Source organism: Nannospalax galili, unplaced genomic scaffold, assembly GCF_000622305.1.
Source record: "Nannospalax galili isolate Female #2095 unplaced genomic scaffold, S.galili_v1.0 scaffold2256, whole genome shotgun sequence".
Lineage (NCBI taxonomy): Eukaryota > Metazoa > Chordata > Mammalia > Rodentia > Spalacidae > Nannospalax > Nannospalax galili.
In genome coordinates this window covers 89,451-114,611 of record NW_008337390.1, presented here as the reverse complement: position 1 = coordinate 114,611, position 25,161 = coordinate 89,451, and the positions used below count along the sequence as shown (strand labels likewise).

The following is a 25,161-nucleotide window of genomic DNA, read 5'->3' as shown; positions in this document are numbered from 1 at the left end:
GCTAGGGCCTGGGGTGCTTGGGGCCTGGGGGTGCGCGGCGGAGAGCCGAGGGCTGAGTGATGGGCACCCCCGCTGCCCCCCCATCCCCGCCCAGGTAGGGCCGGGGGGTGGGGGAAGGAGCCCTAACTCCGGGGACTGGGGAGGACATGGGGGGAGGGGAGAGGATGGGGGGGTGCTTCCCTCTCTGGGTCCCAAACAAAGTGTCACAAAGAGCTCGGCCCGCGGCAGCCGCGGAGGCGGCTGTAACTCAGCTTTTGTTCTCCTGGCCCGGGGTAGCTGAGCTCTGGCCTCCCTATCTCCCAACCCTGCCCCCATCATCCTTCTGGCTTATTTTCCCCGGGAGGGAGTGTGGGGTATGCTGGTGCAGCCCCTTGTGTGTGATCACAGGTCCTGCCCTACTTGCCAACCAATTTCTGGGAGGGGTATTTTCCCAGAGTATTTCTGGGAGGCGTATTTTCTCCTACCCACCCCCAGTCGTTGGACTGAGGCTCATGTGAGTGTTAGCACTGACTTATTTTAGGGTCAGCTCCAGTTAAAGGGACTTAGGCTGTATGAACGTCCCCTTCCCCTAATCCAGGTCCTTCAGAACTTTCAGAATCGGGGTCAAGTTAGGACATGCTAGGATATGTGTCTAGCATAAGATGGGGGTGGGGGAGTGCACCTTCTTGTTACCTGCTATATATTTGGGAGTCCGTGACTGAGATTTTCATGCCCCCAACTCGTGTCCTGCAGAAAGGAACCTTTTCTAAGAGCTCACTCAAAAAGGCGTCAGTGTAGGATGGGTTTGGAGCAGCTCTCTGACCAGTGAGGTCCAGAGGGCCATGGAAAGATCCTGAAAGTGAATTGTTGGCATATCTGTGTTCTCAAGGTGGTCCTGACGCTAGCCTAAAAGGCCCCTTTCCATTTGATGTCCTCTAGTACAGTGGTCATCATAACTGTTAGCTGACTTAGGAAGCATAAGATTGCCCACAGGGAAAGTCAAGTGTTAGGGATGACCAGAGACCTAGTTAACAAGACCTAGTTCAGATCAGGCAGATCCTGAACACTTGCTGCTTAACACTTAACGTTAAAAATTTTGAATCACAAAAGATTGAGGGACAATCTTCTTGTTCCTTCATTTAGCAGGTAATTCTCTCTTTCCACCATCCATCCATACATCCCTCTCTCAGTAAAGTTTGGTGGTCTGTACCTCTTCACCAGCTGGCTCCACCTAGCATATAAAATTGGCCTGTTGCTTTGGAATATTTCTGATCCTTAAGCCTGATCCTGCATCCCTTAGAATCCAAACCAGGGCAAGATAACCCCCGATTCCCAGTGGAGGTGGAAAGTAGGTCAGTGCCACTAGCTGGCCAAGGCTCAGAATGGTGTATAAGCCCTGAGTATAGAAAGTGTGATGATTGTCTACAGACAATACTTGTCTACCGGGTCATAGGATTTCATCTTAGTGTTCTCCCCTGTTGAGAACTTGAGAGATCTGGTGTCTGAGACCTGGTTTGATGTAGAGATGATGGAAGCCATCTTGACTAGGCCTAGGAGTCTCAGTGGATTTTACTGATTTTAGGCTACTTTCTGGGAACACTTCCCCTGCTAAGGAATTCAGCTTCAGTTAGGACTTTCTTATGTATCAACCACATTCCATATTGGAAACTGCTGCATGCAAGTGGGGTTTGTTGTTGTTTTGGGGTGGAAGTCTTGCCCTGTTACTACTCTTTTTTTTTTTGTCTCAGAACTGAGGTCAGTTTCCTGTGTGTTTGGTATTCTATAGGCAGTTTTAGAGGCCCAAGAATCTTCTCTGAATCAGACTATGTGCCCATAGGTTAGTCAGCTATGACCATGCAGTTATTCACACACACACCCCTCCCGGCCATCTGCTTCCTCTGAATGTACCAGATTGGCTGTACACCAGGATGTTCCGGGAATCCCCAGGAGAGCAACAGAATGTGATGGACCCAAATACGATGCCTCAGTAACTCATTCCAGGATGTACAAACTGTAACTGTTATGACATTCCTTATAGCTAATTAAAATATTTCTAGGTACATGTATTTTCTATTATCTCTTTTCAGTGACATCCAAAAGGCCCAGACAGTTCCCCTGTTACCACTACTCCCCCCACCCCCATGGATCCCAAATAGGATCTTTAAAAAAATCCACTCGTTTTACCTGTGTCTTATCTGTGGTGCCAAAATGGCCAGTGTGGCCTCTCTAGCACTTCCTAGCTCTATATTTTATACTGAGGTAGCCAAAATGGCTTCTTTGGTAGCCCACTGCACTCTCCATGGTACTGAAGGAATGGCCATTTGTTTTAACATCTGTCTGGGGTCCAGAAGAGTCCTGTGAGTAAAAACCACACAGTTTTCAAGATGGTAGGGACTATGAATGTAAAGTAGTAACAATGTTCTCATTTTAATAGCAAACTGAGAGGTTAAGTGCTTTACTAAAGGTTGTAAGACTGGGCCTACAATAACCTTATACCACTTGGTTTTATTCTAACTTACCCTGAATGAAATTACCCAGTGAACCTGGCCAGGCTCTTGGTTCCAGTAAAGGGCTTATTTGGAGGATTTGTAGGACAAGAGTGGGTCCCCAAATTTGGAGCCACAGAAATCCTCATATTAAGAGGTGGTGGTTGTCTAGTGATGCCTGGACAGGATATTTTGTTAATTTATCTGTTAATTCTCTCAAAGATCAGATTCTGCATGTAACAGGTGTTTACCCCTTCATGGAGTCTTTACCATATCCACTAAATGTTGAAAATTAAGCTTGGCCCTCCCAAGCCTTTTCTTTTCTGATAAGCAAGGCTAACTCCTGACCAGTGCACTTCTGTTAAAGATTTGTAAGCAAAGTAGTGCTTGAGTCCTTTTTTTTTCTCAACCCATTTCAGTCTCAATTCTCATTGTAAGAAAGTTCCTTATCAAATATGCTATCTGAGGTTTAAAGAAAAAGCTAGACCCAAGTTCATCTAGCCTAGATGAGATATAATTCTATATGGATGGAGAAGGTAGACTGGATGACTTCTGAGCATCCAGGGCCTAATTTCAGGACCTTTTTAGCAGCTAAGTATCAGGAAAATCTATCACCCTCCTCTTCCTCTCAGCTCTTCTGCCCAGCCCCAGTGCTCAGCACTTGTCAGGGCTAGGGAATTTTAACTGGAGAATTTTAACCCTTTCCTGCTCAGAGCATGTGTGGATCCCCTATCTGTGCAGATGGCCAGGCCCCGCCCCCACGTCCCTCACTCCAGCCTCTTGAGCTCAGAGCCAGTGTAATCCTCCTCTTGTGTGAGGAAGCCTCTCCCCTGCAGAGAGGAGGAAAGCCTGCTTCGGAACAGCTCTGGACAAAGGGGCTGAGATGCCCCATCAAACTGCAGGCTCCAAGGTTTGAAACGGGATGAAACCTAGGCGGTATTTGCAGTTTTTAACCCCTTCCCTAGGCTGGCAGTGCCCCTTAACTTCCCCGCCTCCCCCAACTCTCTTCATCCCCTCTGTAGCTCTCTCCCTTCATGCCCCTCCCCCTCTGTCTCCAGACTCTGCTGCTGGGAGGTGTTTCTCTCCCATGCATGAATGAGTCTCTGTAATGAATGGAAATGAATGGATCAGGAATCCAGGAAGAGGGAGGGAGAGTGAGGGGGAAAGACCAGAAGACAGGGTGCGGGCGCAAGTGGGGACGGTGGAACCTGGAGGAATTCTGGCTGGCTGGCCAGGGGTCTGCGGGGAACTGGTCCCACTTGGATAACTGAGGAGCATGGCAAGCCCTCTACATTTGTTTATCCAGAGGCACAGCCCAACCCAGTTGGAAGAGGGGTATACTGTGATGGCCTCTCACATCACCAGGGGGTGAGGTGGTAGTTCTGGGCTAAATGTTTCAAATATAATTTGGGGGTGGGGTGTGGGAATCTGGGTTATTCGGCAGCGTGCTAATGAAGAGGTACAAGTTTTGATGACAGCAAATAGGAAGGATGCAAATAGGAAAGATAGGCTTTAAGAATACGGAATGCTAAGAGCTGGGGCTGGGGTGATTCTACTGAAAACCAGGGCTCATCTTCCCTCCAATCAGTCTGTCTTGTTTTAGGTCCTCAGCACCTGTTGCCTTCATCAGCAGCTTTTCTTCCTTCCCTCCACTCAGAACCAAAGAATGTGAAGGGGGTCCATGGAGGTGAGTGAAGCTCTGCTCTTAACCTAGAACTACCTTTGGTGATATCTCTTTTTTTTTTTGACTTCCTCTTATGTGAATTTATGTTGCTAACTTGCCCCCCCCCCCCAATTTCTGAAGGTGTTCCCAGCGTTTCTGGTCAGGCCCTAGCCCACCCGCTATTGTGTTGTGCGCCCCTGGATGCCTTTGCTTTTTCCTTAGATCGCCCCTTTCCACCCTTTGCTCCTTCCCCACAGGGCTCACGTCCCCGCATCCTGGTCGGCCACCTAGAGCCTTCCCCCCCAGCCTTCGACGGCGAGCTGGATCTGCAGCGCTACTCCAACGGGCCTGGTGTGAGCACAGGGTCTCCTGGGATGGGAGCAGTGGGCTGGTCTGAAAGTCGTGCAGGTGAACGGCGCTTCCCCTGTCCTGTGTGTGGAAAGCGCTTCCGCTTCAATTCCATCCTGGCTTTGCACCTGCGAGCCCACCCGGGCGCCCAGGCCTTCCAGTGCCCACACTGCGGCCACCGCGCGGCCCAGCGTGCTCTGCTGCGCTCACACCTCCGAACACACCAGCCCGAGCGCCCACGCAGCCCTGCGGCGCGCCTGCTGCTGGAGCTGGAAGAGCGCGCCCTGCTGCGGGAAGCCCGCCTGGGGCGAGCCCGAAGCTCGGGGGCCATGCAGGCTACCCCTGCGGCTGAGGGCCTGGCGCGCCCCCAGCCCCCTTCCTCGGCTGCCTTCCGATGCCCCTTCTGCAAAGGCAAGTTTCGCACCTCGGCAGAGCGGGAACGCCACCTGCACATCCTGCACAGGCCCTGGAAGTGCAGCTTGTGCAGTTTCGGCTCCAGCCAGGAGGAGGAGCTGCTGCACCACAGCCTGACGGCGCACGGGGCTCCCGAGCGCCCCCTGGCGGCCACCTCGACGCCGGAGCCGCAGTCTCCGCCGCAGTCAGAATCTAGATCCGCGCTGGAGCCCGAGCCCGAACCCGAGCCCGAGCCTAGGCCGCAGCCTGAACGCGAGGCTAAACCCGCTCCTACTCCAGCTCCGGAGGAACCCCCCGCGCCTCCCGAGTTCCGCTGCCAAGTGTGCGGCCAGAGCTTTACACAGTCCTGGTTTCTCAAGGGTCACATGCGCAAGCACAAGGCTTCCTTCGATCATGCGTGTCCTGTGTGTGGCCGCTGCTTCAAGGAGCCCTGGTTCCTTAAGAACCACATGAAGGTGCACACCAGCAAGCTGGGTCCCCTGCGCGCCCCGGGACCCGGCTCCGCCCCGACCAGGGCCCCGCAGCCTCCTGACCTGAGCTTGCTGGCCTACGAGCCTCTGGGCCCTGCGCTGCTCCTGGCCCCGGCACCCACCCCCGCCGAGCGCCGCGAGCCCCCGAGCCTCCTGGGCTACCTGAGCGTCCGTGGTGGGGAAGCGCGGCCCAACGGCGAGGGCGCCGACTCCGGAGCCGGCCGCAGCTACGGCGGATTCCGCCCGCTGCCTTCGGCCCTTCCCGCCCGGGCTCGCCGGAACCGCACGGAAGAGCCAGAAGAGGAGGAAGAAGTGGAGGCGGACGAGGAGGGCTGGGCCCGGGGCAGGTCGCTGGGCCCTCTGGCTTCCCTGCACCCCCGTCCAAGTGAGGGGACAGGGCACGCTGCACCCGCCGTGGGAGCCCAGGCGAGATCTGCCGCCACGCAGGGTACGTGTGGACCGCTCTCCCCTGGGGTTTCCTGCGTTTGGTCCTCTGCCCCGCACCCCCTCCCACTGGAAGCTCTGTGGCCTTCCGAGGGCACCGGCTCCGGGCTCCGACAATGAACCGTCCCCTCGGACTCCCAAACCCGCTGTTGCCTCCTGGCGCAGAAGATGGAGTAGTGGGTACCCGGCTGAACAAGGCTGAGTGACCCCCATAATTTCCTTTTAATGTTGCAGAAGAAAACGGGCTGCTGGCTGGAGGGACCCGACCCGAAGGGGGCCGCGGGGCCACCGGCAAAGACTGCCCCTTCTGTGGAAAGTCTTTTCGCTCAGCGCATCACCTCAAAGTGCATCTGCGAGTGCACACAGGTGAGGGTGGCAAGCCTCGTGGGGAGGCCCTAGGAGGAAGAAAGGTTTGGAAGCTTCCAGAATGCGGGTGGTCAGACTGGGCAGTTTTCAGATTGGTCAGGTGAGATGGACTGGAAAGACGCAAGTAAGTGAACTAGGGGGCCGGTCAGCTTTTGCAAGTCTGTAAATCGAGCTGATACGCGTTGGGGTGTGCAGGGACTGTGACCCCATCTCACCCACTGTCCCCAGGTGAACGCCCCTACAAGTGTCCACACTGCGACTATGCAGGCACCCAGTCCGGCTCGCTCAAGTACCACCTTCAGCGTCACCACCGAGAGCAGCGGAGCAGCGCCGGCCCGGGGCCACCCCCAGAGCCTCCGCCCCCTTCCCTGCGGGGCACAGCCCCGCAGCCACCATCTTCAGGAGCCAAGGCGGCTCAGTCCCCTGCCACCTGGGTGGAGGGCCCTGCCAGTTCCCGGCCTCCTTCAAGCGGTGCTGGACAAGGGTCCCGTCGGAAGCCCGCCAGCCCCGGGAGGACCCTGCGCAACGGGCGAGGCGGTGAGGCTGAACCCCTGGACCTGTCCCTGCGGGCGGGACCGGGAGGTGAGGCCGGGTCGGGTGGTACACTCCACCGCTGCCTCTTCTGCCCTTTTGCCACTGGAGCTCCGGAGCTCATGGCCTTGCACCTGCAAGTGCACCACAGTCGTCGGGCTCGGGGCCGCCGGCAGCCCCGAGTTGACACGTCTCCACCCTATGTCCGAGTATCATCTGGGGAGACCCCTCCCAGCCCTCCACTAGAAGAGGAGGGCAGCCCCGGGGTGTCTAGATCCGGAGAGGCGGGCCTGGGGGGTCAAGAACGGTAGGGAGTCCTCTTAGGAGTGATTAGCTTAGTGAGCTTATCCCGCCCGAGCGGGGAGGCGCTAGAGGTAGTTGGGTAGAGCAGCCAGCACGGGGCAGCGTGGGACCCATATCCCAGCCCAGGGCGGACCAGAGTGAAGGGGGCGGTGGGTGAAGGAGGGTGGGCCCAGTCCAAGGGAGTCACAGTGCCTTAGAAGTGGCAGAGGTGAGGGTCAAAGAACGGGGTCCTAGGGCTGGCAGAGGACGTATTCCTGTGGAGGAGCCACTCTGCCAGTTTTTGCTGGTCCATAGGCGTGAGAGTTTATTTTTGTATGAGGGGTGGGGGTGGGGGGGCACTGTACCCTTCTAGCCCCATCAGGGGCCCTGTAGACGTTACTATTTTTGGTACGATTCCTGTCGAAGAGTCATGTCCCCAATAAACAGGTGTCTGGAGGCACAAGGCCCTGTGTGTGCTTCTCTGTCCTCTTCAGGCATTTAGTTACCACTCAGTGAGCTTGATAAGAAATGCAGAATCTTGCTTTATTCCCAGACTTCAGATTCAGTAACTGTGGGCAGGCCCTAAAATTGCCATTTAACAAGTAGCCTAGGAGATTCTTGTGCACTGTGGGGCATCACTGGAGAACTCTTGGACTGTGCTGGACCCATTTGTGATTGGCTCAGCCTCAAGAAGTGGATGCAGAATGGGAGGAAGAAGACTTCATGGAGCCCCTGAAGCATTGGCAGGCTCTCTCAGGCTGAAGTATTGTCAGCTTTGGGCCACTAAGGAGTAGAACAGTAGAACCTTTGGGGCTTGGCTTTATTTTCTGAATTCCAGTTAATGGTTCTAGGGAAGGGCTTATTAGTCCAAACACTGTAATCAAGAGCCCTGCTCTGGCTCCTGGGAAGCAATGTGCGAGTAAATACATTTAATATAGCAATAGTATAACAACAGTAATTACATATATAAAGTCTGTAATGCCCGCCACACTCTCCCTCATTGGTTTGTAAAACTTCATTTCCCATGACATCCCAGAATGGAAGTCTTTTCAACCCGGCAGAGATGAGTCTTCTCTGGAAGAGGCAGGCGATGAGCAGAGCAATGTCCTGGGGGTGTGGCATGGCACAGGATGGGGAAGGGCTAGAAGAGGGGTATTTCCCTTTCCCCAGGGCACGAAAATGAAGGCAAGCAAACAGGGCCACTCTGGTTCCTGTAGCAGAAGGCACCAAGCAGGGGCGGGCTAGCGACAGCAGTAACAGAAGCAGCTCTGTCTTTCGCCCTCCTCTGTCCAGGAAAGCAGAGGGGAGGAACTCAGAGCTTAGTCCTCCGTTTTGTCCCACTGGCATACCAGCCTAAACTGCTGAGAAGGGCTGCAGCCAAGTTCTGGATCTTCTCTGGAAGCCAGGAGAGAAGAGGGAGATGGATTGGGAGAGGGAAGAAGTGGATTCCCAAGCACCTGTGGTCAGGAAGGAAGGTCCTCAAAATAGGGGAAGGCATGCTGGATGTGGGAGGAAGGGGATGCTGACTCACCCAGGTCACAGAGGCGTGGTGGGGTCACTCAGGGCTCTGGCATGATTCTGAGGACACAGAAATTGCAGTGAATTTAGATATGTTGCCTATTGTGTACGTTTCCCTGCGGCTTATGGTTCTTTTTTACCTCTGACCTTGACGCTTCTCAGCCAGGCCTGGGAGAGAGGAGAAAGGCGGACTGGATAATAAATCCAATCTGCAGCATCAGCTGAGAGTATTTAGATTACTGGTCCCCTTACCCCCACACCCACGATAGAATGCCCACCCAAAAAGTGACCAAAGAGATGACCTGTTCCCAGCCTTATCTGGGGGACTTACCTGCCGGGATAGCCCTAAGATCCCTCCACTGGCCATAGTGGGAGTGCTGCTCCTAGGGTGGGGGGGCTGCAGGCTGGGGCTGTTTCTTGGTCCTGGGGACACATCTCCAGAAGAATCAAGTGTTTCTGAGGCTGGAGGGGAAGCTAGGGTGAGAGCGAGGTAGGGAATACTTCTAGATTACCTTAAGCCACCAAGCTGCTCCGGCAGGGAAGAAAAAGCTCCATAGCAACAGGACGCTGTGAGTCACCATAGCAATCCAGTTGCAAGAGAACCCCCCTACCAAGAGGCAGGAAATTGTCAGCAGCATCATTAGAGCAACCAGGGAAGAAGCGACAGGAAACTATAAGAACTGCCGTGGAGAACCAGGAGGGTACAACAGGAAGCTGAGGCAGTTTCCATAGAAACTTAAGGAGAGCTAGAGAAGAGAGAGGTACAGAAGTGCTTCTTAGCAAAAGGCTGCTGTAAGCATCACCCTAGCAACCAGACAGGAGGCTCTCGTAGCAATGGGGAAGCTGTACCTAGTTGTCATGGCAACTGGGCTACTTGGCTAGAAAAAGGAATTGCTTAGCAGCAGAGAGCCTGAACATCACCGTGACCCAGCTGTTGGGAGCCACCCCTTGAGAGGTGCCTCACCCAGGGAAATTTGCTTGACGTCCAGATCCCAGGCCTCCTCCTCGACGCGGGCAGGCAGGGAGCAGGCCCCCGGCGAGAGGCCGGGAAGGGAGGGGCCCGCATGCTCAAAGGACGACACGGCCACCGAGGCCCGGGTGCGGGCGGCTGCAGAGAGTGGGGAGTGGGGGTGGTGGGGTGCTGGTGTGGGAAAGTCCTCCTGACTCCCTGGAACAACTCTCACAGAGGGCTTCCCAGGCACTCCCAGATTTTGGAAAGCGATTTCCACTCAGTATCCTTCCTGCCTTTCCACCACACCTCCCCACTGTGTCAAGGCCTGACTTCTGGGGGCATGCCCCAGCAACTGGACCTCACCTCTTCCAGTGAGCAGGGCACTCAGTGTCCGTTCCCCAAGGGCTTTAATGTCCAGGAAGGGTTTATTCCCAATGCCCATGGAAACCATCTGCTGCACTCGGAGCTCTAAGGAACAGAGAGGCTGTTTGCAAGCTTCTCTCGGCCCTCCTTGGCTCAGCACTAGGAACATCCTGGTTGACTTGTTTTTCTCCTTCCCAACTCTTTCCTCCGTTTCTTCTAGTATCTCATTACTCATGGTTATGGTAATCTTTGACTTTCTCTTCTGCTTTATGACTATTCTCTTCCATACATTGCATCCTCCCATTTGGAATCTTAATCACCCACTTAAAAACATTTCTTTGGGCCTGTGTGTATGTGGGCATATGTGTATGTGGGCATGTGTGTTTGGAGGTCGGAGGGCAACCTGGGGTGTTGGTCCCCTCCTTCCACCTTGTTTTGAGGCAGGTGTCTGGTTTTTCTGCTGCACATGCAGGGCTAGCTGGCCAGTGAGCTTCTGAGGAGATTCCTGTCTTGGCCTCCCACCTCCTTCACAGGGGTGCTGAGATTACAGCTGCTCATGGTGCTGTCTGGCTTTTATGTGAATTTTGGGGATTCAAACTCAGGTTCTTGTGCTTGCACAGCACACTGAACCATCTCACCAGCCCCAGACTTTTTCTGTAATGCTCAGCTTCCCTTATCCTGGGCATTAAGAGCAAAAACCACATTTTGACGTATCTTTGCAATTTACAAAGTGCATATATATAATATATATAAGACCTTACTTAATCCTCTTTATCACCCTGAGATGATGATAGTACTATTTCACTTTTCACACGAATAGAATGAGATTCAGAGGAAAAAAAAAAAAATCTAAACTAACACCAAGAACAGGAAAAGAAACTAGTCCAGTTCACACAGCAAGTAAGTAGCACCAGTTCTTAAACCACTGGCCAGTAAGCAGTTTCTCACTTTGTTGCGTAGCCATTTTCTCGTTTCTCTGAAATTCTCTAGCTCTCTCTTTCCTACGGCACACTTTAGGCTGATTTCTGCCTCAGCAATTATCTCCTAACCAGACTCTGAATCGTCTCTTAAGGAATTCTTACTTCCTCCCATACTGTTTTCTCAAGCCATCTCCATAGCCTCCAGAAGACCTCCTACTGTACCCTGATTCCAAGCATACCCTCTCTATGATCTGTCCATTACCCTTATTGTGGGCTGCCTGTCTCCACAGTAACTGTGCAATAGAACTGGTCCATTTGAGTTTGATCTCTGGTGAGACTGCCTGCAGAGTGTACGCCTCTCGTGCACGCCGTCGCCGAAACCACAGCTCAAAGCAGAGTCCACTGTCCCCGATGTTTTCTGTCAGTCCCATGTCAGCAGTCTGAGAAAGGGCAAAGGAGGACGGGTGAAGACATAGGTATCCTTAGGTGGCATCACATGGGCAAGCACAGCTTAGCTCAGTGTATGTCCAGTTAACATCTGCAATATCTATCAGGTACCAGGTGCTGCACACATGGTCTTCATAATAACCTCAATTTATGGAAGGGCGAATGAGGCCAAGACATGTAGCAACTTGCCCAAGAACTTACCATGGAGTATTAGTATGTGTTCAAACCCACATATATGTTATTCCAAACAGTCCTTTTTCTGTGTACTACCCCTAAGAGTTGGAACTAGTGTACTGGGACAGTTTAGAAACCTTTAGAGTCATTCCGTCTGGTCTGATTCAGGACTATAGGTTGCTATGGATGTTTATAGCCAGCAGGATACCTGGAGCAAGGCCTGCCTTTTTGAGTTCTTTTTGGTCTTTTGGAGACAGGGTCTCCCTGTAGCCCCTTAAAGGCGTGTGCCACCACACCCCCAGCACTTGGGATGCAGAGGCAGGCGGATCTCTGTGTGTTTGAGGCCAGCCTGGCCTACACAGTGAGTTCCAAGCCAGCTGGGGCTACAGGGAGACCTTGTCTCAAAAAGACCTAAAAAAAAAAAAAAAAATAAAACACAAAAAAAAAAAAAAAACAAAACAAAAACAAAAAACAAAAAAAACACACAAAAAAAAAAAAAAAACCCCCCGCCCCCCCAAGTCAAAAAAAAGAAAAAACAAAACAAAAACAAAAAACAAAAAAAACACACAAAAAAAAAAAAAAAACCCCCCGCCCCCCCAAGTCAAAAAAAAGAAAAAACAAAACAAAAACAAAAAACAAAAAAAACACACAAAAAAAAAAAAAAAACCCCCCGCCCCCCCAAGTCAAAAAAAAGAAAAAACAAAACAAAAAAAAAAGAAAAAAAAAAAAAAGAGAGAGAAAAAAAAAAAAAAAAAAAAAAAAAAAAAAAAAAAAAAACAAAACAAAAACAAAAACATGTGTGTCTTTAATGGGAAAGGTCTTTTTTTATTCTGTCATGAAATACCTCTAAAGTCTTCAGCATGAATTCTAAGGAATAATCCCATAGTGTCAGTCAATGACAGGGGTTTCTGTTATTTCCTGGCACCTTAATTTAATGACTGGAGGATAAAACCTATTCTAGGTGATGCAGATTCCCCTGGGTTGGGGTTGAACTTCTAGAACATTTTGAGTTCTCAGAATGAACACTGCCCCCAACTCCAGGCAGTATACCTTAAAAGCCTGCTTGTAAACAAAGATCTCAGACCCTCCTTCAGAGCCCTTGAACTTGCTGAATAAGAGCAGGTCCTCAAAGAGAAAGACATGGCGAAGGCACTTCTTCCGGCCACAGATGACAGTGAAAGGGTCCCGATGCAACAGCTGTCCCTGCTCCTTCAGATCTATCTGAGGAAATGAGAAGGAAACGTGGTTGCCCTGGGGCCCTTTGCAAGTAAAGGAAAGTAAGAGATTTAGAGGTCAGGTGACCTAATGTACTGGTCCTCAGGCATAGTGAGGAAGTCAGGGAAGGCCTCATCCTAAACTCTGTCCATTGCCTGTCATGCAAAGCACACCTGTCAGGCAGCAGAGTCATGCATCTGAGAACAGAAGATGCATTGCACAGTAAGTACTCCGCCTGCCATGGGGTCTTTGCATACTGGAGACCAAGGAAAAGAACCAGCAAAGAAGTATGGTAGTGCTTTCCAGAGAAATAAGATTCCAGCCTGATCTAGAATCACAGTGTGGAAAGGAAATTAGGGAGAGGAAAATATGGTGTGTTGGGTGTTGAGAAGTAGGCAGAAGGTCAGAGCAGATAGGGAAGACTTGGGAAGGGAAGAAAACACAGGCAGATGTAGGAAGAACATGGGATGTTGGGCAGGACATATTATTAACCAGGGCCAGGTAAGTTCAGTAACTCAATGATTAGAGCCTAGCACTCTCAGACCTTGAATATGGTTCTGTGGTCACCAGCCACACTACTGCCTCTGGTGCTACACAGTTTGAGCAAGAGTGAGCTGAGCCAGGATCTTACCTCACAGCCTCTCACGGCCTCCACAGCGAGCAGATCTCTGCCTCGGGCTTCTTGCTCCTGGAGCAATTGTATAGCAGCTCTGAGGGCCTGGCGCTCAGAGCTCAGTTCAGGCCCTGCTTCCCGCAGGATCTCCTCCAGGAGCTGTTTGTATCGAGCCAGCTGCTCCAGAGGCTGCTGCAGTGCCCGGGGCAGGCAAGGGCCACCCTCCATGGAACCCTAGGATAGGATGACAGATAAAGAGGTTGGAGCTGAAGGGGATCAAGATCTGGAGGAAAGGGAGGTGAAAGGCTGGATTCAAACTTTTGGGTTTAGGAAGACCATATAGTCTCAAAGGTAAAGAAAGGGGGCAGTAAGATAGCTCAGCAGGTAAAAGTACCTGCCAGGATGCCTGACAACCTGAGTTCAATCCCTGGGACCCATACAATAGGAGAGAACTAAGTCCTGCAGGTTGTTTTCTGAATTCCACATGGGCACCATGGCATGCATGTGCGCGTGCACACACACACACACAAATTAAAAAACTTTTAAGGTAAAGAAAGAAAAAAACATGGGCCAGAGAGATGGCTCAGAAGCTATAGGAACTTGCCAAGCCTGATGATCTCTGTTCCATCCCCAGGACCCACACAGCGGAAAAAGAGAACTGAGTCCCACAGGCTAACTTCCTCACACATGCCACATCACATATTAATAAAATATAATTTAAAAAGAGGTTGGAGAGATAGCCCAGTGGGTAAGAGCACTGGTTGCTCTATCAGAGGACTTGGGTTCGAGTTTCAGCTACCATATGGCTGCTAACAACCATCCAGGGGCTCCAACGCCCTCTTCTGGCCTCTGTGGGCATTGCATGCACATGGTGCACTTAACATACATGCAGGTAAAACACTCATACAAGTGAAAAAAATAATTAAAAAGCTTTAAAAATTGAAAGAAAGGAAGAATAGGCAGGGAGCCTATAGCAGATGCAACTATCCTGTGTCTTGAAGAGAAACCCAGGCAATAGCACCTTATACTCTCTGGTGTTTGCAATCACTTTCACATCCTTTCATATGAAATCCTTCAATCCTCAGAGCTCCCTGTGAGTTGAACAGAGTGCAAACAGTCCTTGTTTACCATATGTAGAAACAGCAACCTAGGTACTGGAGGGATGGCTCACTGGTCAGGAACACTTGCTGCTCTTGCAGAAGACCTGGGTTTGGTTCCCAGCATGGACATGGTAGCTCACAACCATCTGTGACTCCAGTTCTAGGGGTCTGATGCCCTCTTCTGGCCTCTGTAGGCACCAGGTATGCACATAGTGCACATACATGTATGCAGGCAAACACACTCATACACATAAAATAAAAATAAATAATCTTTTTAAAAGGAAAGAAATAGAGGCCCAAGGAATCAAGTTTTGCCCAGATTCCCTTATGTGGTGGATGTGGGTAAGAATCCAGCTTCTGGCTTGCAGTCCAGTGCCAGGAGATGCCTCTGGCTCTAAGGCAGTAATCTGGGAGATCACTGAAGATTATTGGTAGATATTCCTAGGCATTTTCATGAAAGCTTTTATCCCCTGCAAGATTTCAAAGTTGGGTGGGTTTTTAGGTCTTCCTGGTCCTTTCTCTTCTTTTTAAAAATTGTCTTATTATATATTTTTATTGTGTGTGTGTAAGCATGTATATGCATACATATGTGTCACAGTGTATGTGTGTGGAGGTCAGAGGACAACTTGCAGGAGCTGGTCCTCTCCTACCATGTGGGTCCCAGGGATGGAACTTAGTCATCAGGCTTGGTGGCAAGCGCATGTACCACCTAGCCATCACGTTGGCTCACCTTTCTCTTCTTTTCTCATGAGGGTTGAAGAAAAGTTTACCTTAGCCGGGGTGGTGAGTGCAGCCAGACCATTCTCTAGTTTGTATAGATGCTTTACGAACTGGGCATAAAGGTTGAACTGGTCCCCCTGTGCCAGTAGAGAAAAAGTAAAGTGTTCTGGGTAAGAACCCTGTGGACGAACTTCTTCCTCTGATCCCCACTGCAGCCCAAGGAGGGGCAGGTCACCAGACAGCACTCTGCTTGCTGGGGAATGAAGGTTCCCTAGACAGTGCACAGACAGTGAAGTCCAGACAGCACTTTAGGACAGGTCCACAAAGGCCATGCAGAGGCAGAGGGGCCCCAGGACCTCTCGAGGGGAAAGGGCACAGGGCAGCAAAACTGAGACGGGATGGTGACTAGGGCAGAACATGGGACGGGGAAAACCTGGAGAAGTTTTACAGATCACTCACGTGCCGCAGGAAGCAGGCCCCAATGCGCAGAGGATGGGTGGTGCAGCCCTGAAGCTCTTGCAGAAAATGAGTCCGGTGGAAGCTGCGAAGCCTCTCTCGGGCACTCAGAGCTGCAGCCCAGGTGCCTCGGAGCTCAGGAGTTAGTTCAGGCCCAGGGGGTGGCACTGGCTCATTTAGGGTGGTCACATACTCTTTTTCACAGGCAATCAGTTCAGACACCAGACGCTGCTGGGCACTGTACGGACAACCCAAGTAATGGAGGTGTCACTTGGCATTGAAGGAAGTCATCGCCCACAACAGAATCATGTTCTCCCCTGCTGGGCTGATGGGTCTGCCTACTGGACACAGTTAATATTAACTCTCACCTGATGCTTCGTTTGCGTTCCATTCGGGGAGTGCCTACTCCCCAGGGTCCATCTGGCCCCCCAGCCCGGCCCAGCAGCACATGTTCCCGGGGTGAGCACGTCCTGTCTACCACCTCGGTGCTGGTGACCTCTAGGCCCCGGATCAGCACGGCCTTTGGGGGTCTTCCATCTGCTTCTGGAGCTAGCCCAGGGCCTTCCTCCTCATAGTCCTCCCCACATGGGGCCAGGGAGCAATGGGATGGGGCTGCCCGTGGCCCAGGACTGCTGGGGAGCAGAAGTGAGCTGAGGCTAGGTGAGGGGCTATGGGTGCCATGCTGGGCTCCTGCACTACTGGTGCTGTCTGCCCGGCGTCGCCGGTGGCCTCGAGGACTGGCCTCCTCTCCCAGCTGTTGCTGAATCCTCCTTTCCAGCTCTTGGCAGCGGGCCCAGCATCGGCCCCATTCTCGGAGGGCTGCTGGGCTGCCCAGGTCCAGGGCCAGGGCCCTCATCTCTTGGAAGGTGCCTGCACTAGGCTCCGGGGTGCGCCGCAGGGCCAGGGCTGCCAGTACAGCCTCACGACCAGGTCCAGCTCCTGCCAGTCGAGCAGAACCCTCATCTACCCATTCGTGTGCCTACAAAAGCCAAAAAGATTAGAGACAGAGAAAAAAGATGAGGCCCCATGCCTCTCCCACACACACCCTCTTGTCAGTGCTTCACCAGTACACATCAGCTCCACGGCCTTTCACTGACCCGGCACTGCTGTCTAACACTGTTACTGGAGATGCTGCCTCCTCTAAGCACAGAGGAGCTAGTGCTTACACAGTGTGAGGAGCAGGTTTGGTACTAAGTGCTTTAAAATACTGCCTTCATGTTCTCTTCAAGCAGCCCCATGAAGTAGATGCCATTTGCCTCAGACCTCAGGTCATTCAGCAGGTAGGTGGAAAAGCAGAGCTCAAACTGAGGAGCTGGGTTCCCAAGTCCCTGCTCTTAACAACTACCCGATTAACCTCTCCAGGCTGAAGAGCGAAAATGGGCCCAGGAAGGCACTCTGTCCAACCTGCTGAAAGAAGCGTTGTAGCCGCAGGGCCCGATGGAGGCCACTCTCAACCTGCTCCAGCCGCTGTTCAAAGATATCCAGAACCTTCTGGGAGGCGATGTCCTCCTCCAGAGCCAAAGCCTCCCGGGCTTGTGCCAGACGTTCCTGGAGAAGATAAGCTGTGCTCAGGCCTGGTCCTCTGAGTGAGCCTCCGTACTCTGCCTCTCTATGCTTACCTGCACCTCAGTGCTGAAAGCCCTGAATCGCAGCTCTGTTTCCTGCAAGGCTGGCAGGGAGTTTCCAGGCATGGTAAAGCTGGCCAGCTGCTCCTCCCCTGGACCTGAGAGCCACTGCAACACCTGAGACACAGCAAGGGGCCATAGGGAGGGGAAGTTCTCCCTATGGCCAGGCCATGATCCATTCAACCTCTACCACTCCAATCCACAGAACCTTGGTAGTCTCATTTTATCTCACATGTGGGACGGTAACAATGAATGATAACAGTTCCTACAAGGATCAACTGAAAAACTGGGTAAGAAGCCTTTGGTAAAGTGCCTACATGAAAGCTAGGCTGGCAGGAGACACAAATTTGTATGCCAAGGCTAGGCCAAAATGGGGGAAAAAGATAAAACTGATGGGAACTAAAGACAGGATGAGGGTTGTTGGATAACAGGACCAAGAGACATTCCATATCCATTGTTTTCTGACAACTGGTGGGCAATACTCCTAGGCATCAAGCCTGAAGACATGGCTCAGAAGGGTGTGTGTGTGTGTGTGTGTGTGTGTGTGTGTGTGTGTGTGTCCAACCCTAGTTTCCTATTATACGGCTATAGGAACTCTCAAATTTGTTCTGAAAGATTTGATTCTAAAAGGACGGTAATTTTTCCCTCTGAAGAAAGTCTTAGGGTACAGCGGTCAGAAAGTGAGAAGTCTCAATGTTCCTAATAGCCAGTGCTAACAACAGACACTTTGATCGTCCTCTGCGGAATTCATTTGATGGTCCTACCACCTTGTATGTTGTGCCATCTGCATGAGGACAGGCAACTCACAGAAGCTTCATGACTTATGCGCTATCTCAAACCAAGCAGAGCTAGAACTGAAAGCTTTAATCTCCAAATTCCGTTTTTTCAAACAGGTTTTTAAATCGGGAGAGATAGCTAATGAAGCAGACAACAGGAGACGGCTCACTGGATACTGGAACCGCAGATGCCAATATGCAACAATTCCAGAAAGCAAATCCCTGGATCCCCGTTAGCAGTGACTTTGATGTGACCTTTCTGATGCCCATACGTGGGTTCATGAGGTAGGCACTCACCATGCTTGGAGCTTAGGAAGAATAAGATTTCAAAACCCCTCTGCCCCACACAGTGAGGCAGATAGTAAATCCCTACAGCAATGTGCTCCCCTCTTAAGGGAGGAGACAGGGCCTTTTCTGCCTCCATTGTGGATGACGCAAAAAGAAACAAGGCAGCGTGTGCGTTAAATGGAGCTAAAGATCTGTATCAGATACTTATTATCAGGCTTGGTGGTGTACGCCTGTAACTCCAACACTTCGAAATGGAGGCAGGAACATCAGTTCAAGACCAGCCTCTGCTACATAGTGAGGTTAAGGCCAAGCTAGGCTATGTTACAACCTGTCTCAAAAAAAAAAAAAAAAAAAAAAAAAAAAATCCCGAAACAGGGCCTGGAGAAATGGCTCAGTGGTTAAAAGCACTGGCTGCTCTTGCAGAGGACCCAGGTTCAATCCTCAGCACCTACATGGCTGCTAAGAACGGTCCACAACAGTTCCAAGGGATTTAATGCCATATTTTCCTCAGGAAGTACACAGCATGGGTGCAATTACATACCTGCAGGCAATACACTCACACACATAAAAATAATAAACTATCAAAAAACAAAAATCCACATAACAAAAATAAAACATATTATCCTTATACTAAGGAACTAGCATCCCTAAGCCAACATTTCCAGAGCTTCCTAGGGACCCTTAGCACCTACCCAAATATCTAAGGATCCATGATCAAATATAAACAGAAGACTGGCTTCTTCTGTGCTGGTGTAAGACGCTCCTGCCCTCATACTGAATCTCTCACTTAGTATGACCAACCTCCAGGGGAGGTAAGGGGAGCTGGAAGAACACCATCCATGTGGCACATCACATGTCAGCATGTGGGTAGGGTTTGGGTCCCTCCTCACCTGCTTGAGCCGGTGCACGCGTTGGCGCTGCTCCTGCTGCTGAACATGTAGGTTAGAAAGGCACACAAGCTGGTGAATGGCCTCATCCACCTCCTGGTAAAGCATAGCCGGGCCTGGACCCTCCAACCTGGAGAAGGATGGGCTACAGTGAATCTCTGCCCTTGTCAAGCTCTTCAGTTCTCTTGGTACCCCGTGAGAGGTGGTACAGCACCGGGGCAGAGCTTGGGCCAGTCTCAGATTGCCTGAACTTATATCTTAACTTCCCTCACTGAACTAGCTTGTCTAAGATATTTATCACTTCTGATCAATTTTTTATTTGTAATCATAACTAGCACACAGGGATGATGCTGTCAAGTTTGTAAGTGTAAAAACACAGGATCTTGCCCAGATGCAGTAAGCACTGTCTGTCAGCTAAGGCTGGGGCCGTGCTCTGCTGTCTCCCTCTCACTGCCTCTGCATACTCATCTCTCATACCTGCTGCTATGCGTGGAGCGCAGCCTCATCAGGATTGCTCCTCCATTCCTCTGCAGTGCCGTCAGCCGAGGATCTGCCAGCACTTTCTGCAGGGGCTCAGGCATTCCCACCGCCTCCTTGGATCAAAGAGAGAGTTGGGGTGCCACTGGAAAGTGTCCACCCCAGCGTTCCATCCCTTTCCCACCTGCATTACCCTATGTCATTCCATACCTCTTGCGCTGGCTCTGCTGCTCCCTCTAGCTCCTCAATGGCCTGCCGTACAGAGGTCAGCACACCTTGGCATAAGCTGCACAGCCTTGCCACTTCCTGAAACCCATGAATAGAGACAGAGTCAAGGGCCAGGGTTTAGGGTAAGGAGTTTAAGCCACAAGGTGAAGGTGGGGCAGTCCTGGAGACCTTTATGGAGATAACACTGGATTCGGTTTCTGACTGTGTTGCTTCCTAATTACATAACACCGGGCAGGCCGAGGAATCCTGAAACTCATTTTCCTCAGCAGTAAAATTAGAATAAAAGTAGATTTTGTAAAACTTAGAGATGATACCAGCCCAGCACTTAGCATGGGCTTGACATAGCATATGTGTTTCCTTTTCCTCTCTTGCATCACATTCTGCCAAGCCCCAACCCCCACCTCTTCACACCTACTTCCCCTTTAATGCACAGCCACAGCATAGGCTATTCGTATTCAGCTGAGATCATGCTGATTCCTCTTTTCTTAAACACTTGGATTTATAGAATCATGAAGAGTAAGTGCTGGAGGGGCTCTTTAGAGACCACACACAATTGCTGCACTTGATGGATGAATATTCCGTATTTGTGGACACGGTGTGGAAGCCAGTACAGAAAGGGTACCATCTCCAGAAGTGAGGCAGAGTTACTCATCTGAGATCACATGGGACAAAAACCAACTTTTCAACTCTCAGCACTTCCTAGAAACCCTTGACACTATCTCAAACACTTCTCCAGTTGTTTTGACAATCTAATCTCCCACCAGAAAGAATATATTACTTAATGTCACATTAAGACTGTAACAAGCCCCTCATCTTCCCAGTAGCCTATGGTACAATATTTGCTCATCATTTATAAGCCATAAATATTTTCTCAACTGAATGGAATGATATCTTTCCCAATACCATGGCTGTATCTGGCTCTGTCTTCTCTCCTAGACTGTCCTCAGCTGGGTCACTGCTATCTCCCAGGTCCTAGGTTCCGAAGAAGTTTACCTGATGTATCTCTACCCAGTGGCTGGGTGAAAGGTCCTTGTGACCTCCTAAGTCCCACTGGAGCTCCTCTGGCTTGGCCACTCTTTTCAGGTCCTTCTCTGCCAGCAACTCAGCTCTCTGTAGACAAGTAGAAGCAGGAGGTTTCTGCATGGGCACTTCTGGAGGTTCAGACCAGCATGGGGGGCCAGCCAGCCTCCTCTCCCCTCTACAATACTGATGTGGGACTAGCTAGGAGAGAACCAACCTGAAATTCACAGAGTTCAGCTGGAGGGTCATCATGAGTGAGAATCACTAGCCGCTGGATGATGGGAGGGTCTCCTGATTCCTGAGTGCAGAGAAGAGCCTTAAACTTTGGACAGTTGGGTGGCCTACAACAGCCAACCAAGGAAGAGTGAGGGTCTGGGAGAAATGCCCATCTCACTCAGGGAGTTGATTACCTGAAGTTGACTCAAGGCAGGAATGAGTGCTGGAGGCAGTGGGGGTGCCTTTCGAAGGTCAAGCAGGGTGGTCAGCCCCAGTAACTGCAGATCAGGCCTGTGGGGAAGGGAGAGCCAAAGGTGTGTTTGTGTGTTGGGGACATATCAAAGAGAGGGCAAGGAAGAGCACAGGTCTGATTTAGTGTTAACAGTCTTCAGAAGCTACCACATTTAAGAAGCAATGAAAGAGCAAAGGATAGGTGTCCAGGAGGCGACCCAACAATCAGGAACACACATTGACATGGCTATTGTCAGGGGACTAGGGTTTAGAAAAATTAAGAATTCTAGCTGGGTGTGGTGGTGCACGCCTGTAGTCCCAGCACTTGGGAGGCAGAGGCAGGCGGATCTCTGTGAGTTCAAGGCCAGCCTGGTCTACATAGTGAGTTCCAGGAGAGCTGGGGCTATAGGGAGACCCTGTCTCAAAAAGAACAACAACAACAAAAAAGAATTCTATGTGCTGGGATGGCATAAACACCAGCCCCATAGCATTTGCCTAATAGGTGCTCAGTGTTCAAAAAATGTTTGTCGGATGAATGAACCAGTGCACTGATAATCTAGGTAGTGCAGTGTTGATTCTAAGGACCGTGAAGATATCCTGGAAGTCAACAGTTGGTAAGGTCAAGGTCAATGGCTTGAAAATCTGAGGGTTGAATCAGTAGATATCCTGGAGGTCAGAAGGTCAATGCCCGGAGAAGAGCAGGTCCGCATGACTCTGAAGGTTAATGCCCGGGGTGCTGAGGTTTGCCACGCTTACCTGAGCAGTGAATGGAGGAAATGAAGAGCAGTGCTCAGTGTATCCTGGGAGGGTGGAGGATCCTCAGGAAGGCACGGTGGTGTAATAGTCAGTAGAGCTCTCCCATTCTGATCCACCCCTCCTGAAGACACAAAATGGCCAGGCTGTCCTGGCTGGGAGCAATCTTTGACTATTCCCTTCTATCCTTTCTTCCTCCCAAGTCTGCTCCAACAGCTTCTCTTTCCCCAGGCCACTTTCTGCCTTCTGCCCATGCTCTGTGTGTGTGTGTGTGTGTGTGTACAAATGTGTGTGGAGGCCAGAGGTCAATGTTGGGGTCTTCTTCAATCATTCTCCATCCAATTAAAAAAACATTTTATTATTTTTTATTTTATGTGTATGAGTGTTTTGCCTGCATGTATGTAAGTGAACCGCATGTGTACAGTGCCCACAGATGCCGGAAGAGGGTGTTGGGTTCCCTGGAACTCTTGTTAGCTACCATGTAGCTGCTATGAATTGAACCTGAGTCCTCTGGAAGAACAGCAGGTGTTCTTAACTGTTGAGCCATCTCTCTAGTTCCTCCACCCAATTTTTTAAGATGGGGTCTTTCATGGAACCTGGAGATGATCCATTTAGCTAGACTGGCTAGCCAATGAGGTCCAGGAATCTGCCTTTCTTCATCTCCACCCCTCCCTGCACTCAGGTTACAGATCTATGCCATGCCAGCTTTTATGTGGGTGCTAGGGATCTGAGCTCAAGTCCTCATGATTGCAAGGCCAGGCAATTTACCAATTAAGCCAACTTTTAAACCCCTTTCCCTTTATCCACTGATGCCCACTGACCAGTCAGAAGGAAGAATCCAGATGCCATCAAGTCCCAAGCTATATCTGGGTCATCAGAGATGGAGACTGGAGGTGCCTCTTCTGGGATGCTCTCCCCTTTTATATCCTGTACAGTCTCCAGGGGCTGTGTTGGGGGATCAGACAGGAGCCCCTCTGGACCTGTGGACCCTGCACAAAACAAATACAGGCAGAGCTAGGCAATTTGCTCCCAGCCTAGCCACTGCTCCTCCTCCAGACCCTGCCCTTGCCCTGGGGCCTCACTGTCATCTCACCTGCCGTGTGCACCAGGCTCAATCCCTCTTGCTCACTTTCTTTGACCCCCTTTTCTGGAGGCCCACAGTCTTCTGGGGGTCCAGACTCGTTTCCATCTGCTGGTTTGAGCTCCTCTTTTGACTCCAACTCTGGCTTTCCAGAACCTTCATTCTCCTTAACCAGGTTGCATTCTAGAGGCTCCTGTTCATTTAGTGAGGGCAGGCCGACAGGGGCTTCCTGGGGTCTGGTCTCTTCCTTGTCCCTGGGGCTGAGTGGATCACTGTCCCCTCCTCGGCTGACAGCACCTCTGCCTGCGGCTCTCTTCTTTCTCCTGTTCCCTTTGCCTGTTCTTCGAGGGGTACCGGGTGGTCCTTCAGGCCCCTGGCCTCCGCCTCCTCCCCCAGCCTCCCCTGGCAGAAGAGGACAGGACTCAGAGGCTTCCCCCTGAACCTCTGCTGCAGGCTCAGTCCCTTCCAAGGCTGCTGTATCTGGAACAGCTTCAGCTCCAGGAGGAGAGCCAGGGGAGGCTCCAGTGCTGCTCCCCTCACCAGGCGGGCGTGCCCCATCCTGGTCTCGAGGGCCCAGGCCCTTCTGGTGCATCCATGCCCGGTGTCTCCGATGCCGGCCCTTTCCTCCAGCACTCTTACGGGTGGGTACTGTATGGGTCCTGGAGAGGGCCAAGGAGCCCTCAGCATCTGTGGGGTTTCCCCTCACGGGCAATGTCACCTCCAACAGCTCTACATATTCACCCTCCGGTCCTTCTGCAGGAGCATTATGCCCATCCCCAGGACTCCGGGTACCCAGCACCTCCTCAGGGTGTGGAGGGCTGGGCAGTCCTGAAGGTCCAGATGGCAGTTCTGGAGGCAGCGTGCTTGGCCGATGTCCAACCATGAGGCTCCCTTTGTGTACAAACCGTGGGCAGATGAGCTCGGCCCAGGGCAGCCGCTGAATTCCAGAGGGTGCAGACAGTAGGCAAGTGCTGAGCCGACCTGTTGGCCGATCCTTGTTAATGCCTTGTAGCCATTCAGGTGTGAATAGGTAGGCACAGGCTTCACTGGGCACTGGCAGTTCTTGCACCCGCCCACCTCCTGGGGCTAGACATTTGAGGGCCAGTCGGGGTGCTTGGGCTGCTGAGGGCACCACCTGCAAGTAGAAGTCTCCTGGGCGCAGCAGCTGCCAGGGTAGGGCTGCTAGCTGCACTACCACCTGCTCATGCAAGCAGAGTGGCCAGCCCTCGTGGAAGAAGAGGAATCCGCTATACTGGGCCTGGAGAGAGAGGTAGGAGGCTGTAATCAGGTCTCTGCTGAAGAAACTAGAAGGAGAGGGTGGTAAGAATGGGCCCACTCTAAGCAGGCCTGCCCTTATGTCTAGTGGGTTATAACCCTAGGGGCATAGGAAAGATCATGTGGCAGAAAGAACTGGAACTGGTCAGTCCTCTGGTGGTAGGAAGCATCCCTAGAAAGCTACTTGTATGTGTGGGAGGGTAAGAACTCAATCATTACAAAACCTGGTCAACAAATTCCACTGTCTTAGAGGAATCAAAGTCTTTGTGTCTGCAGAAGTGAAGAATCTTTTCTGAATCAGATGTGAGGGAGTATCTTGAGAAATTTATGAGGGGGTAGTCAACAAATTCCACTGTCTTAGAGGAATCAAAGTCTTTGTGTCTGCAGAAGTGAAGAATCTTTTCTGAATCAGATGTGAGGGAGTATCTTGAGAAATTTATGAGGGGGTAATATCTGGAACTGGGTTCTGGAAATTCAGGGTCTCTTAGGGAAAGTCAATGTTTGTTAAGAGTCAATACTTAAGATGCTGGGGGAGGTCAGCAAAGGAGTCTTAAGGGATCCTGCAGGGATCAGTATTTGGAAGACTGTGTCTCGTAAGTGGGAAGAAATTAGCCTGGCAAAACAGGGTTACATCAGTCACTCACACAGGCTTCCTGTTGGACCTTGGCAAGCAGGTGTTTGGCGGGTACGAGGAAGTCCAGCGTGTACCTCAGTGCATCCTCCCGGTAAGTCCTCTCCACCACCTGGAACACTTGGCCCAACAGGGTAGGGGCTGTGGCTTCAAAAGGTGGGTATAAGGCAGCAAGGGTGCTCTGTACACAGTCCTCCACTGGTTCAGGCTCC

The 25,161-nt window shown here is 51.4% G+C and overlaps 2 protein-coding genes across 16 annotated transcripts in view; one reads left to right on the top strand and one right to left on the bottom strand.

Annotated features, from left to right (window-relative positions):
- The window catches only part of Znf219 (zinc finger protein 219), a 14,660-nt gene extending 7,214 nt beyond the window's left edge, over positions 1-7,446 (top strand). For 3 of the 9 annotated variants that reach the window (XM_008832526.1, XM_017798002.2, XM_008832527.3), the window contains exons 2-5: positions 4,069-4,152; positions 4,386-5,808; positions 6,039-6,170; positions 6,399-7,446. In XM_008832526.1, the coding sequence (XP_008830748.1) occupies positions 4,147-4,152; positions 4,386-5,808; positions 6,039-6,170; positions 6,399-7,012 (2,175 nt within the window). In that variant the 5' untranslated portion in view covers positions 4,069-4,146 and the 3' untranslated portion in view covers positions 7,013-7,446. Of the gene's footprint in view, positions 1-164; positions 2,337-3,178; positions 3,376-3,399; positions 3,834-4,068; positions 4,153-4,385; positions 5,809-6,038; positions 6,171-6,398 lie in introns of those variants that run through there. The other 6 variants (XM_029563304.1, XM_029563303.1, XM_029563302.1 and 3 more) reach the window with 6 other exon arrangements.
- A 461-nt stretch (positions 7,447-7,907) lies between these two features.
- Arhgef40 (Rho guanine nucleotide exchange factor 40) overlaps positions 7,908-25,161 on the bottom strand; it is a 19,861-nt gene continuing 2,607 nt past the window's right edge. Inside the window, exons 2-25 of one of the 7 annotated variants that reach the window (XM_029563300.1) lie at positions 24,963-25,157; positions 23,056-24,301; positions 22,784-22,951; positions 21,966-22,086; positions 21,173-21,269; positions 20,980-21,060; positions 20,736-20,852; positions 19,725-19,820; positions 19,515-19,630; positions 19,041-19,167; positions 17,081-17,203; positions 16,866-17,009; positions 15,830-16,440; positions 15,465-15,699; positions 15,056-15,142; positions 13,204-13,419; positions 12,408-12,578; positions 10,999-11,176; positions 9,817-9,921; positions 9,466-9,609; positions 8,833-8,963; positions 8,642-8,669; positions 8,515-8,561; positions 7,908-8,378 (exon numbers count right to left, since the gene is read on the bottom strand). In XM_029563300.1, coding sequence (XP_029419160.1) covers positions 8,539-8,561; positions 8,642-8,669; positions 8,833-8,963; positions 9,466-9,609; positions 9,817-9,921; positions 10,999-11,176; positions 12,408-12,578; positions 13,204-13,419; positions 15,056-15,142; positions 15,465-15,699; positions 15,830-16,440; positions 16,866-17,009; positions 17,081-17,203; positions 19,041-19,167; positions 19,515-19,630; positions 19,725-19,820; positions 20,736-20,852; positions 20,980-21,060; positions 21,173-21,269; positions 21,966-22,086; positions 22,784-22,951; positions 23,056-24,301; positions 24,963-25,157 — 4,560 coding nt within the window. In that variant the 3' untranslated portion in view covers positions 7,908-8,378; positions 8,515-8,538. Of the gene's footprint in view, positions 8,441-8,514; positions 8,562-8,641; positions 8,670-8,832; positions 8,964-9,465; positions 9,610-9,816; positions 9,922-10,998; positions 11,177-12,407; positions 12,579-13,203; positions 13,420-15,055; positions 15,143-15,464; positions 15,700-15,829; positions 16,441-16,865; positions 17,010-17,080; positions 17,204-19,040; positions 19,168-19,514; positions 19,631-19,724; positions 19,821-20,735; positions 20,853-20,979; positions 21,061-21,172; positions 21,270-21,965; positions 22,087-22,783; positions 22,952-23,055; positions 24,302-24,962 lie in introns of all 7 variants that reach the window. The other 6 variants (XM_029563299.1, XM_017797998.2, XM_029563301.1 and 3 more) reach the window with 6 other exon arrangements.